Here is a 14,061-nt window from a genome sequence, read left to right on the forward strand (position 1 = left end):
AAAAAGAAAAAGAAAAAGAATCTGGAGATTTTTTTAAATGTCCATAAAAGTTCTCCATTTTTAAATGTTGGCATTCAGTTCATATTGCTCTAAAATACTGTGAGGGCCAACATAATGAGAGAAAAATGAAAGGAAAGTCCTACTGAATCTGGAACTGAGCCAGTGTCAATATCTGACCTAGAATAATACCTTCCTACAGGAAGACAAGACTGAGGCCTAAAGAAAGGAAACACTTAACTCCAAATCAGGAGGTAAGTTTGGTCCAGACGGGACTTAGAGCCCAAGTCCTGGATTCCCAGGTGGAAGCTTTTCCCACAAGGCAAGCATTATAGGCATTTTCTTTGTCTCCCACCAAGTACTCCATATTTTATTTGCTGATTAGCTGAATAAAAATGACTAGTATGAATGATTGTCAAGTTTAAGGTCAAGTTCATAGGTCATAGGTCAAGTTCAAGCCAGTGTGTTGGGCCTAGTGTTGCATAGGATCTGCATGGGCCATAGCTTGCATCCTACCCTTATTTATTATAATAATGGCAATAGTTACCATTTTTTGAGCACTAACTCTGGGCCAAGCTCTGTGCTTTACTCACATCATATCATTTAGTCTTATGATAACCACATGATATAGGTCCTACTAATACCTCCACTGAGGCTCAGAAAGGTAAAGTCATTGCTTGAAGCCATAGCCCCACATTCTTAAGCCTCCAAAGTTGATGGTTTTAACCCCTGGGGTATACTATCCTTTCTCATTCAGGCAGTCAATGGGTCAGTCAGTCAAATAGTTACAATGCAGAATGTGGTGGTGCCCATTGCTGAGCCAGGCATTATGGGGGAATACAGCTCAAGTTCCAGTCTAAAGCCTTTAGCATAACTCGATTCACATTCAACACACATCCCATTCTTCTAATCCAAAATAACAAGTGGTTCCTGAAACACACTGGAAGGTTGGGCTATATAATTAATACGCCAACAAAGTTGATTTTTAAAATGGGAAGTAACAATTAACTCCAAATGTTTAGAGAGTCTGTTCAAATGAAAAGATTGTGACATGTACACATATTTAGTTGACCAGATTGCTCGAAGACTGGACCCACTAGTAGGCGGAAGACAACAGCTGACTGCTAGAATAACGGGTTTGCACTTTAACCTGGGTAGGCAGATCCTACAGACACAAAAAGAATTGTACCTTAGCCAGCATATGCACCTTGAATTCTACAAAGAGAGGCTGGAGGGATGAAGACAACTTTAGAGGTTATTACATGGAATGAATAATAAAGTTATTTCCAGATACATTCAGCAGGAGTAAGGTATAAACACCCAGATGTCCCTTAAACTTTCTGGAACTAGGTTCCCAGCAGGCTCTTCATTAAAGAAAACAGTATGGTGGAAAGAGAGGACTTTGAGGGGCTCAAATCCCAGTTCTTTCTAATCCTGTACATGGGTTCATATAACATCTCCAGACCTCAATTTCCTGATGAGCAAAGCGGATATAATAACATCTACCTGCTAAGGTTCTTGTGAGGGAGAGAGAAATCATATAAAATACATCAAGCAGTTGGTAAGCGATGCGTGTTCGGTGTTCATTTCTTTCCTCGGTTTCCTTGTAACCACAAGGGGAGTAGGCATACACGTACTACCGGTTATGGGGCAGAGATCAAATAAAACAGCGTTTTTCTCCATACAGTATCACGAGAAACCTCACGGTGGTGTTCCGAGAGCACCGCAAATTCTGAAGGTGTTTTTCAACTGTCAGGGGAAAGATGACATTTTTAGTGGGTTGAGGGAGAAGGAAGAACTTTCGCCTGGACACAGGCCCTGGTCCGGGGCGCGCGGCATCCACAGGCGAGTCCCTGGTGTCCGGCTTCCGCTCCTTCCGCTCCTCGTCCAGCGTACGGACGTCCTGCTGGGCGGCCGGGTGGTGAGAGGGGTCGCGGGGCCGGTCCGCCGCGCCGAGCCCCTGCGTGTCCCGTGGGCTGTGCGCATCACCGCGGGCGGCGGGGCTGAGCCTGCGCCCTGGACACGCGGTTCCTGGCTCGGTGACCGGCTCGCCGACTGCGGCGTCGCTGTGGGGCAGTCACGTTGAATTAAAATTCTTCGTAAGTCAGTGACGGGAACCCTCACCAAAGGGATCTTTCCGCTTCAGAAGCTATTACTCTCCCCTTGGCGGAAGAGCCGCAAACGTTGACACATCCTTACTTTCCTACACTACGCACTTGCAGCGGGAAGACCTCCCTCTTCCGTTCGCGATTTAAAAAGTTGCCGTGTTTATCCCTGGAGGGCGGCTTCTTCGCTTTCCTCAGTGATTGGCTGCAGCTCCCCTGAGGTGATTGGTTAAAGCATCTGCCCGTTATCTTTCGGGAAGTTGGTGAGAGCTAAAAAAAAAAAAAAGAGAGACCAGACAGAGAGAGAAAGTGTCCTAAACTCAGCTGTTTTATTGGCTCCGGTGGCGACGTACGGTGAGGGCGTGGGCGGTTAATATTTGCGATTGGTTGTTCTGTCCGTCAATTACGCCGCCGGAAACCAATTCTCGCGCCCGAACCACGCCCGATTGGCTGTGGGCGGCGGGAGCCCGCCCCCTCCCGGTTGCCGTGGTTGCGGGCCCGGCCCGCCCGCTCGCCCGCTGACAGCGAGGCTTAGGGCGGAGGAAGCGGGTCGGTTGGTCGGCCCGGAACGAGGCTTCGGCGGCCAGGCCCGCGCAGAGCCGTTGCCATGGCAGCCGCCGCCGGGGGCGCGGACGACGAGCCGCGCTCGGGCCGCTCGAGCTCGGACGGCGAGTGCGCCGTGGCGCCGGAGCCGCTGACGGGCCGCGAGGGCCTCTTCTCCTTCGCAGACTTCGGGTCGGCGCTGGGCGGCGGCGCGGGCCTCTCGGGCCGGGCGTCCGGAGGGGCGCAGTCCCCGCTGCGCTACCTCCACGTCCTGTGGCAGCAGGACGCGGAGCCCCGCGACGAGCTGCGCCGTAAGATCCCCGCCGGGCGGCTGAGGCGCGCCAGGCCCCACCGGCGGCTCGGGCCCACGGGCAAGGAGGTGCACGGTGAGCAGCGCGGCGGGACCGCGGCGGGACCCCGGGGGCCCCGACTGCCGCGGCCGCTCGCGACCGGGTCCGCGGACGGCTGAGCTCCGGGCCCGCGCCGACCGCGAGCCCCGAGGACCGCGAACCTGGAGGGGACGGCCTTTAAGCGCTCGGGGATTCCTGAACAGAAACTTTTCAGGACTCCAGGCGTTTCTTAGTAGATTAAAAAAAAGAAGGGGTGGGGGGTTCGGGCGAACGCTTTTAGCATGAAAGAGGGGAGGCCGGAGCCTGTGGCCAAGCTCTGGCAGCTCCTTTAAGTGCACGGACTGGCATTGGACCCCTCTACGTCGAAGCCTTAGGCAAACTATAGAAACTTCCAGCCTTAGTTTTTCCGTGTGTAAACGACTACAATGCTTGCTTTACGGGGATGTTGCCGGAGTTAAGTCGGGGTGAATCAGTACAGGGTATCCTGCTTTGGTGGTGTGCCGAACACTGTTGGGCCGGCGTGTGTTCATTTCCAGTCCTCACAGTAACTCAGTGAGATCCAGATACTGTTCCCATTATGTGGAAGAGGAAACAGGCTCGGAGAGTTTGCCTTGCTCCAACCCCCGTAGCTAGAAAGCGGCTGTGCTGGCATCAACCCACATCGGCCAGGTCAAACTCCTGCTCTGTGTGGGCTCTATTGTCTCTTACATTTGGGGATGACGTGGAAACCAATGCCTTGAAAGATTTAAGAATGGAAACGTTAGTGCCCCTTCTAGGACTATCTGTGATTCCACCCTTATCTAAGTCATGCTGTTAAGATTAAATGAAAATTTGAACGTGCTATGTAAAGCATAAAGGGCTATACAGAAGTAAGGAATCATTAAATGTATCTGCTTGCAATTTTGACCATCCCTCCGATGACAAAGGCATTGTTCTCTAATACAGAGGTAGCGTCCTTATAGGAGAAAAGCGTTTCTGCTTTGGAATTACCAAATTTAAGTCAGTTATTTGGGAATGGCCTCTTTTGGAGAATATAATTGCAACAACTTGGAGCTGTCAGGATAGGGCTCAACCTTTTTTTTTTTCCCCCAGATGATAAACCTGAGGCCCAGGAGGTTTAACTAACTTGCTCAAGGTCACCCAGCTACTATAAGTGCCAGAGCCAAGATCTGACTCCAAAGACCCTGAAGGATTTGCTACAGAAAGTGGCTTTTTGCACTGTGTAGCTGTGATACATTTCAAGGTTTTCTTGTTCCCAGGGTAGTGTCTCTTGTATCCTGGTGCCTTTCCTTCCCTTTAGATGTTCTTGTGGGTGAATGGTGGATCAACTAGGAAGCCATCCACTCTCTGCTTCATCATGACTTTTATTTATTTTTTTAGATTTTATTTATTGATGAGAGACACACAGAGAGAGAGGCAGGGACACAGGCAGAGGGAGAAGCAGGCTCCCTGCGGGGAGCTCCATATGGGACTCCATCCCAGGACCTGGGGATCACGTCCTGAGCTGAAGGAAGACACTCAACCACTGAGCCACCCAGGTACCCCTGTTTTATTTTGTTTTTAACTGGAGCTCTCTTGCTCTCTTCACAGCTCTGAAGAGGCTGAGGGACTCAGCCAATGCCAATGACGTGGAAACAGGTGAGTGTGCAAAGCAGGTCTGGCCCCACTGGCTGGTTAGGGAAAGAAAAATCCAGGCAACCAATTCCTGGGAAGACAGTGCTTGAATTCAGTATGCCAGCTCATACCCTGGACTAGGCTCACTATATATATCATGTAACTGTATTCATCTTACAAGAGATAAGTCTGGCTTATTTTTTTTTTTTAAGATTTATTTATTTATTCATGAGAGACACAGAGAGAGAGGCAGAGACATAGGCAGAGGGAGAAGCAGGCTCCTTGCAGGGAGCCCGATGGGGGACTTGATCCCTGATCCTGGGATCAGGCTCTGAGCCAAAGGCAGGCGCTAAACCCATTCGTCTTGCTCAGAGGCTCACTCTTTCCATGCTTCCCTGTCACTCTGAACTTCCTGATGTCATAGTGTTTTTCAGTCTGTGGGCTCCCTGATGTGGGGACCATGTCTGCTTTTGTATCTCTGGCACTGAGCAGCAGGGTAGGAGCTTTTTAGAAGTTTTGGTTAACGGGAACGAACAGTCAACTTTAACTGCCAGAAGAGCCACCACCTGAACAGAACCACCACCTTCAACTGCTCACTGAGGCTTTGCAGTAGTTGGGTCAATGGTTCTCAAACTTGTTTAGTTGACGGAACACCCAAATGGAATGAGAGGGGCTCCTAGCAGGACACCACCCTGGTTTTTTTTGTGTGCGTGGTTGTTGCTCTCCAGCGTCCATTGGCTGACGGGAGTAGCAGCATCAGAGGTACAAGGACAAGTCCTAGGGGAAAGCTTCTCATCATATCCATATATTAGTTTTCTATGTCTGCTGCAACAAATTACCACAAACATGCTGGTTTAAAACAACCCAAATTTCTTTTTGAAAAATTTGTATTATTTTTTTAATAGCAGATTTCTTAGCACATAATTTTGGAGGTCAGAAATCCAACACAGGTCTCACCACGCTGAACGTCAGGTGTCAGCCAGGCTGCATTTCTTTCTGGAAGCTCTAGGGGAGACTCTTGTTTCCCTGCCTTCTCTAGTTTCTAGGGGTCACCCACATTCCTTGGCTCATAGTCTTCTCCCTCCATCTTCAGAGTCAGCAACAGTGGACTGAGTCCCCACACCGCTGTCTCTCTGGCTCACACAGCAGGGAAAGGGACTCTGATTTAAGTGCTTATGCGATTAGTGTGATTATCCTGAATAATCCAGAATAATCTTCCTAGTTCAGGTGCCTAACCTTATTCATATCTGCAAAGTCTTCTTTGCTGCATAAGGTAACCTATTCAATAAACTGAGGATTAGGGCATGGACATCTTGGGGGCTGTGATCCTACCTGCATCATGTGGCCATCATTCTGTTTTGGTAGTGCTGTGCTGTGGTCAACAGAGAAGTTGTGAGCATCGCTTGAGGGCCATGGGATCAGAGAGCCCATTTACAGCCAGCACAGACAGGAAGTCTTTTACCTCAGGGGGCTGGGTGTTAAACTGTGGGCCTCGAGATGGTTCCCTTACCCCTGGTGTAGCATGGTGAGCAGGCCTGGCAGCTGGAGGGCTAACTTTTTTCACTTTGGTCTTTTTTCCATGAACTTTAACATTTTCGAATATTTGAGCAGCAACCTAGATAGCTTTTTTTTTTTCAAGGAAAAATGATAAGTGTTCTCTTTTTAATACCTCTTGTGTGTGGCCAGAGATTGTTTGAATTATACTTCCCTTGCACAGTAAGCCTAATTCATCTTGAATCAAGTACTCACATGGTGGTTTCAGTGTTTTGATAGAAATACTGTAATGTTCCAGTCAGAGTCTCTGACACACCCACATTCATATCTAAATGGCTGTCACATTGATCAGGCTTTTGCTGATGGTGACCTTGGCTGTAGGGTTAGCTTCTTTACTCCTTTTCTGTTATGGTTTGCATTTCCTTTTCCTTTGTTACACATTTGTTGGGGTTTTGGTGTGTTCAGCAATTATAGTGGACATAAAACTGATGTTTTGCTATTGTTAAATCATAATATATTTTCATATATATGAAAATCATACACACTTAAAATGTTTGGAAGATGAGAGAAATATGCAAGAAAAACATCCATAATCAGCAAAGGAACTAATCTCTGTATATATATATTGGTGACTATCCTTATCCTTTTTCCTATACAGAGAAATTTTCTTTATGGGCTTGCAAACTGTGCCGGATACACAATTTTGTAGCCCATATAACTTTTCATAGTCTTTGTAACCATTCGTTTTTTTTCAAAATGGAAACATCTTTTTTTCTTACTTACAGAATAAATACATGACTATATGACTTTTTGAAGCTTATAAGGTAAAAAGCAGAAATCACCTCATAATTCCATTCTCCAGTTATAATCACAATTTGTAATGGATGCCCACTGTCTTCAGAGGAACAAAGTGAGAGTTAGTCATATATTTGCAGAATGATTTTTCTTTTTGGGGTGGGGGAGGGACAGAAGAAGAGGGAGAGAGAGAGAATCTTAAGCAGGTTGCGTGCTCAGCACAGAGCCCAATACAAGACTCCATCTCAGGGACCTGAGATCATGACCTGAGCCGAAATCAAGAGTCAGACGCTTAACCCACTTAACCTGCTTCACCCACCGTGCCCAAGTTTTTCATTGTTAAAATAATTAACCAGGTGTATGGGGTTATCACATCAAAAGATATGCATATTTCGATGACTTCTGCCAGATGCTGCTTCTAGTGCTTTCCAATAAGACTGTAACTGTACACATCATAAAAGAGAACTGACTCTTAGTTTTATCTTATCTCTTTGGTACTGGTTGTCTTTTGATGAATGTCCTGAGCTGGCTGGAAGCTCTTCTTTCTCTTCGACTCTCATAAACCTTTTCCTACCACCTTCATTCATTTCTTCAATTAGTCAATAATGTTCATGGAGCTGAACAAATTCGATCATGGTCCTAGGTATTATTTTTTTTAAGATTTTATTTATTTATTCATGAGAGACAGAGAGAGAGAGAGAGAGAGAGAGAGAGGCAGAGACACAGGCAGAGGGAGAAGCAGGCTCCTCGCAGGGAGCCTGACGTGGGACTCGATCCTGGGACTCCAGGATCACACCCTGGGCTGAAGGCAGGCGCCAAACCGGTGAGCCACCCAGGTCCTAGGTATTAAGTAAGATAAAACCAAAAAATCTACAATATAATTGGAGAGAAAAAATTTAAAGTGATAGCATTTCTAAAACAAAACCTCCAGAGAAACCAAAGTTATGTATTTCTTGTAAGTTCTGGAGCCGGAGAAGCCAGAGAAGCCTGGGTTTACATCACAGCTTTGCCTCCTGGTAGCTGGGTGAGTGTACCACTCCACAGACCAGGACTCTTCTCCTGGTTTGCTAAATGAACACGATACCTGGCTGGGTCGTCGAGGGGCATAGCAGACAGGTGCCTGGTGCCAGGTAGCTGCTCGGCATACAGCTCCCATGCTTTAAAATGGCACAGCTTATTAAAGTAGAGTAGCAGGGTGAACAGGGCACTGAGGAGACGGATTGGTACCTGAGCCTGAGAAGAAAGAGGAGGGGATTCTGGGCTTTGTCTGGAGTCCTTGAGAGGTTTGCTGCCAAAGACAAAAATGTTGTTGCTCCAAAATGATATTTGGCATCAATTTCTACATTTCAGTTGGACATACACATGTGGCAGATAATGCCTCACAATTTATAATGGCTCCACATTTTGCAAAGAAGACATTTCACATCCATTATTCCCATCATAGCAGCTCTGGAGATTGGCAGGGCGATTATTCCCATTTGCTGGTGAATCGGGACCCAAATTCAGGCTTTCCTGCCCCCAACGCAGCTCTTTCCACTGCCCCATGCTGTGTGCAACATTCTCCTTTCTTCCTTACTCAGCTTAGCCTGGGACTTCGTGTGCATGGCCCCAGGCCACTAAAGGGCTGCCTCCCAGGAGCAAAGGCCTGACAGCTCAGGCCACCGTGTCCAACGAGAATGGGAGTGTATCCAAATGGATATAGGGCCAAAGTCAGCCAGGGATTTCTGTGATTCTAGAATTCCTGGCTCTGGGGGCCAAGATCCTTCTATGATCTATCCCTAGACACAGAGCCAGAGCAGCCAGATTTGGTGGTCCTCAGTTCTGCCCTCAGGAGGACAAGTCCCTTGTCTTGGCATCCCCTGTGAGGCCAGCACCCAGGCGTGACTCGGTCTCTCCTGCCTCATGGATGCCTTACCTGGAAGCTTGCCCAGAAGCACCCCGAGCATCTTTCTTTTCAGGTCCAGGGGCTGCCGCTTAGCTAACACTGTCTCTGTCCCCCTGTTCCCTGTGTCTTGGTGGTGTCAGTGCAGCAGCTTCTGGAAGATGGCGCGGATCCCTGTGCAGCTGACGACAAGGGCCGCACAGCTCTGCACTTTGCCTCCTGCAATGGCAATGACCAGATCGGTGAGTCCTGGTCAAGGGGGAGGGAGCTGGGCTGGCCAAGCAGCATCTGTCCAGAGGTGCAGGGGGAGACCTGCTGTCTGCACACCCAGGGTGGGGGGCCAGTCTTTCAAGACATTTAGGCAACATTTACTTAGTGCCAAGGGCAGCAGCAGGACAATCCCTTCTCTCCCTTTTTAAAGTCCTTTTTTGCATGTGGTATAATGTATAAACAGTGAGCTTTCTGTATGTGTGCACTGGTGTTATCACCATCCAGATCAAGTTAAAGAATATTTCCAGGGGCACCTGGCTGGCTCAGTTGGTAGAGCATGTGATTTGATCTCAGGGTCATGAGTTCAAGCCCATGTTGGGTGTAAGGCCTACTTTAAGAAAAAGAAATAGTTTCAGCATCCCAGCAGCCTACCTGATGCCCCATCCAGTCCTTAACCCTTTGTAGACCTTGTTCACCATAGATTTGTTTTCCTGGTTTTGAATTTCACATAAATGGAAGCATAGAGTATGTACTCTTTTGTACTGTCTTTCACTCAAACTTACATCCTTGAGATTCATCCCTGAATGTTGTTGTATCGGGAGCCTTCCCTTTCTTATTGCTGGTTGGTATTTCATCGGGTGATGTCCCACAGTTCATCCATTTTACTGTTGATGGATGTCTGTGTTGCTTGTAGGTTTGGGCTGTTATGGATAAAGCTGCTATGAACATTCTTGTACATGTGACTTGGTGGATATAAGCGTTGTAACTGTGTTAGATTAAAATGCAGAAGTGGGGTTGCTGACTTGCTAGGGTACACGTACACTTAGCTTTAGTATGTAGTTCCACACGATTTCCCACCATGTGGCCCAATATACACTCCCACAGCAGTGTAAGAGTTCCACGTTTTTCCACATCCTTGCTGATGCTTGGTATTCTTTTTTTAATTTTAGCCATTCTGGTGTGGTGGCGTCTCACTGTGGTCTGATTTGCATTTCTCTGGTGGCCAGTAATGTTGTGCACATGCTCATGTATATATTGGCCATTCTTGTATCCTCTTTTGTGTTCAGGTCTTTTGTCTGTGTTTTAAATCAAGCTGCCTGTTTTGTTTTGTTTTTTTTAATTTTTTTTTTAATTTTTATTTATTTATGATAGTCACAGAGAGATAGAGAGAGAGGCAGAGACACAGGCAGAGGGAGAAGCAGGCTCCATGCACCGGGAGCCCGACGTGGGACTCGATCCCGGGTCTCCAGGATCGCGCCCTGGGCCAAAGGCAGGCGCCAAACTGCTGCGCCACCCAGGGATCCCTGCCTGTTTTGTTTTTTTTTTCTTATTGATGTGTAGAAATTCTTTGTATATTCTGAATACAAATCATTTGTCAAATATAAATGACTTAACTTTTCTGATTTTATCTTTTGTTCTCTGAGTGGTATCTTTTGATGAATGTAAGTTCTTAATTTCAATGAATCCAATGTATCAATCTTTTCTTTTTTATGGTTAACATTTCTGTGACCTGTTTAAGATATCTTTGCCTATCCCGAGGTCATGAAGATGATGTCTCATTTTCTTCTATGAGCCTGACTTAGAGCTTTCACATTTAGGTCCATGATACCTCTCACATTAGTTTCTGTATATGGCGTGGGCCTTAGCCTGGGCTCGTCATATGCATTAGTCTGCTAATGATGGGCCCTGGCAATACCACAGCCCACCCTTGAGGTGGCACAGAGACTCTCAGGGAGGAAGGTGCTCAGCATCAGCTTTTGGCCTAATTCCCACTTTGGCACGTGGCTATGGAAAGAGCAGGAAGCCTCCTTGAAAGCCTTTACAAGCAGCCACCACTGTTGAAAGAGCTTTCTTTTTTTTGAAAGAGCTTTCTTTAACCCTTAAAATCCCAGTCCTTTTCAACCATAGGCCAGAAGGCTCTCCTAGAATCCTTGGTCCCTGTCCCTGGGACTCCTGCACGTGAACCCTGTGAGTGAGTAAGTGAACGAATAAATGAACAAATGAATGAACAAAACAATATAGAGAACTGTGTCTGCTTTCAGTGTCCCACACTTTGATTTGAGGAAGCCTCTTTAGTTAGGTTAGGGGTGAGGGCTTGGGTCCAGTCCTTTGGAGTCCTCCAACAACTCTTCGTGGGTTTTCCTGTTTCCAGTGCAGCTACTCCTGGACCATGGCGCTGATCCCAACCAGCGAGATGGGCTGGGGAACACGCCACTGCACCTGGGTGAGTGCCTGAGAAGCTGCCAGGACACCCTTCTCCGCAGCACAGACGGGCTCCTTGGATGTCGAGCCTAGGGTCCTGCAAGCTCCCAGCAGGATCTCCTATCAGCCAGGGAGAGCCCGAGCCCCCTGGGGCCTCACTCCCCTTGGTCTGTGTCCCCTGGAATTCTCCTTTGGTCAATCACGTGGCCGTGCCCTGAGCATAGCTGTTTTAGTAACCTAAACACCTCAGCAGAGCTTGTTCCTGCCTGTGGCTGACCCACACTGTGGCTCACAGTGAGGCAGGCCCCGTCTCCAAGCCTCAGTCTCCCTAGCTGTACAGGGAGGGAGTTGGATTGGACCTGCCCCATGGCTGCCTTGGTGATGCCATCTCTGGAAGTGTGACCTAGAGCGGGCACACTTGGGAGTCTCATTCCCCTCCCCCAGCAGGCACACAGGGCCAAGCCTTGGTGTCCTGGACTCTCAAGTCCCTATTCTTCTTCCTCAGCGGCCTGCACCAACCACGTCCCTGTCATCACTACACTGCTACGAGGAGGTATGTGCTCCCTTCCCCTGCGCCCCCCTCTCCTGCCCTCACCCTCCACAGTACTTACTCCACCTGCCCCCTCAGGGGCCCGTGTGGACGCCCTGGACCGAGCTGGCCGCACGCCCCTACATCTGGCCAAGTCGAAGCTGAACATCCTGCAGGAAGGCCACTCCCAGTGCCTGGAGGCTGTGCGGCTGGAGGTGAAGCAGGTGAGTGTCCCTCATGCTGAGCCCACAGCTGCAAACAAGCACAGGGCAGGTGCCGCCCTAGCCACAGACACACCTGCCTCCAGCACTAGGGCTCCTGGTTGCTTCCCGCCAACCCCGTTTGGCACTTGCTCCACCTCCAGCTCTCTCTGGGCCTCCTGGCTAGAACCCCCAGCAGCTGAGCCCAGCCCCTTGTTCCAGATCATCCAGATGCTGCGGGAATACCTGGAGCGCCTGGGGCGGCACGAGCAGCGGGAGCGGCTGGATGATCTCTGCACCCGCCTCCAGATGACAAGCACCAAAGAGCAGGTGAGCTGCAGCTGCAGGGCTAGGCCCAGGGCCTGGCAGGAGCCTCAGGCCAGTGCCTCTCTGCTGTGACACAGTCACTCCTAGTGGAGAGAGGCCGCAGCCGTGGGGTTATAGCGCACTGTAGACCTCAAAGCCTCTGTCTACTTCCTTTGAAGCTACTTGTGGCCTTCTCTGTGGGGCCGTCCGAGACCACCTGGAGTCAAGGATTATCTGTTGCGTAGTCCCCACAGTGAGGCCACCACGTGCCCTGGGAGGAGAGACAACCCTACCCTCCATGTCTCTGGCACTGGGGTGGAGATCTGGGGGCCGAGACCCCTGGGCCTGTTGTGGCACCTGTGACAGAGCCTTGGTTTGGTCCTACAGGTGGATGAAGTGACCGACCTCCTGGCCAGCTTCACGTCCCTCAGCTTGCAGATGCAGAACATGGAGAAGAGGTAGCAAGAGAGGCTCCCTGCCTTCCCTGCTCTGCCACTGCCCCACCCTTGCCCCCACTGCTCTCTCATTACAAAGAAAAAGCCCAATGCCTGGGACTTCAGACCCGCACTTCTCTGGTGAGGCCCTTGCCCCCAGATGCTGCCGGGGCAGAGATGCCCTCTCACCGACTTCAGAGCCACTCCCAGCCACAGCCTGTCTCATCTCCATGGGCTGGAACCACAGCTCCAGCATCCTCCTCTGCTCCCACAGCACCACAACCACATCTCAGCTCTGGCCAACATGCACTGTCCTAGCAGGCCTTACTTGTCTTATGGCCTCCTTGGCACCCTCGGCAGGCCCCAGACCTTTCTCTGTGTCTCTTCCTGGCCAGGGGCTCTTTACAGCCAGCAGGGTATGGGCTTCGGGCAGGCATCCTCGGGGGCTTCTTGGCTGGCCTTGCACCCCTCACCAGCACTTAGATTTAGACTTGTCACCTGATGTTCAAGGAGACATTGCAGTGAGTTTCTCTTGGTTGGAAAGGAGGGTCGGTGAGGCCTAGACCTTAGAAATACAAGGTTAGGAAGGATCTTGCGGAACCCAAAACAGAAAGGAACCGAAAGCCTTTCTCTCCCTGGAGCTAAAACACCTGGAGGACCTAGTGGTTCATTCTGCAGCCTAACTAGTAGGCTGAATAGTGCCCCCCCGCCCCCGATGTCCATGTTCTTATCCCATGAACCTGGGAACATTACTCTATCGGGTAAAGGGGACTTTGCAGATGTAATTACATTAATGATTTTTGGACAAGGTGACTCCTGGAATAACCCCGTGGGCTTCATGTAATCCTGGGGATTCCTTCCTTACGGGAGGAAGGCAGGAGGTCAGAGAGGAAGTAGGAGATATAGTGGGAAGGGGTCAGAGCTGTGGAATGCAGGCGGGCGCCCACAGAGGCTAGAAAAGGCAACAAATGGATTCTCCCTTCAGAGCTTCCTGAGGGAACCAGCCCTGCTGACACTTTGACTTTAGCCCAGATCTTAGAATTCTGACTGCCAGAACTGTAAGAGAATAAATACGTGTTGTTTTAAGCCGCTGAGTCTGTGGACATTTGTTGCAGCAGCGACAGGAAACTAACGGAGTCGTGGAGGCGCAGAACTCACTGTAAAGGACGCAGCCCACCACTGCCCCTGCAGGGGCAGACTCTTCCTTCCCTCCTTGTGGGCAGTGGACACACCAAAGGCAGGGCCCGTCCTGGCCGGGGTCAGGCCACAAGAGGGGAGCGGAGGACAGAGCACCGCCTGGCCTGGCCCTCTCCCAGGCGGTGACTACAGTGTACACACAGACTCTCCCCAGGTCACTGTCCAGTCCTCCCTGGATGCTGTCCAGTCCCACCACTGCCCTC

The 14,061-nt window shown here is 49.7% G+C and overlaps 1 protein-coding gene across 3 annotated transcripts; it reads left to right on the forward strand.

Moving 5' to 3' along the window:
• The first annotated feature begins 2,606 nt into the window (after positions 1-2,606).
• On the forward strand, positions 2,607-13,747 carry ANKRD54 (ankyrin repeat domain 54). Of its 3 annotated transcripts, none has more exons than XM_041757233.1 (8): positions 2,607-3,031; positions 4,586-4,633; positions 8,924-9,022; positions 11,143-11,214; positions 11,698-11,745; positions 11,821-11,945; positions 12,144-12,251; positions 12,615-13,747. In XM_041757233.1, exons 1-8 carry the CDS (start codon positions 2,710-2,712, stop codon positions 12,687-12,689), a joined length of 897 nt encoding a protein of 298 aa, XP_041613167.1. In that variant the 5' UTR covers positions 2,607-2,709; the 3' UTR covers positions 12,690-13,747. The 3 variants fall into 3 exon arrangements, with proteins under 3 accessions (XP_041613167.1, XP_041613168.1, XP_041613169.1); XM_041757235.1 differs by having other exon boundaries at positions 2,893-3,031; positions 8,929-9,022; XM_041757234.1 differs by lacking the exon at positions 8,924-9,022.
• Positions 13,748-14,061: the final 314 nt, after the last annotated feature.

The sequence above is a fragment of the Vulpes lagopus genome, chromosome 5 (assembly GCF_018345385.1).
Source record: "Vulpes lagopus strain Blue_001 chromosome 5, ASM1834538v1, whole genome shotgun sequence".
Taxonomy (NCBI): domain Eukaryota; kingdom Metazoa; phylum Chordata; class Mammalia; order Carnivora; family Canidae; genus Vulpes; species Vulpes lagopus.

Excerpts from the sequence above, each read along its gene's own strand:
- ANKRD54 (XM_041757233.1), top strand. The coding sequence starts at position 2,710 with ATGGCAGCCGCCGCCGGGGGCGCGGACGACGAGCCGCGCTCGGGCCGC. Across the intron at positions 4,634-8,923 it reads TGCCAATGACGTGGAAACAG|TGCAGCAGCTTCTGGAAGAT; the intron begins GTGAGTGTGCAA and ends TGGTGGTGTCAG. Across the intron at positions 9,023-11,142 it reads CAATGGCAATGACCAGATCG|TGCAGCTACTCCTGGACCAT; the intron begins GTGAGTCCTGGT and ends TCCTGTTTCCAG.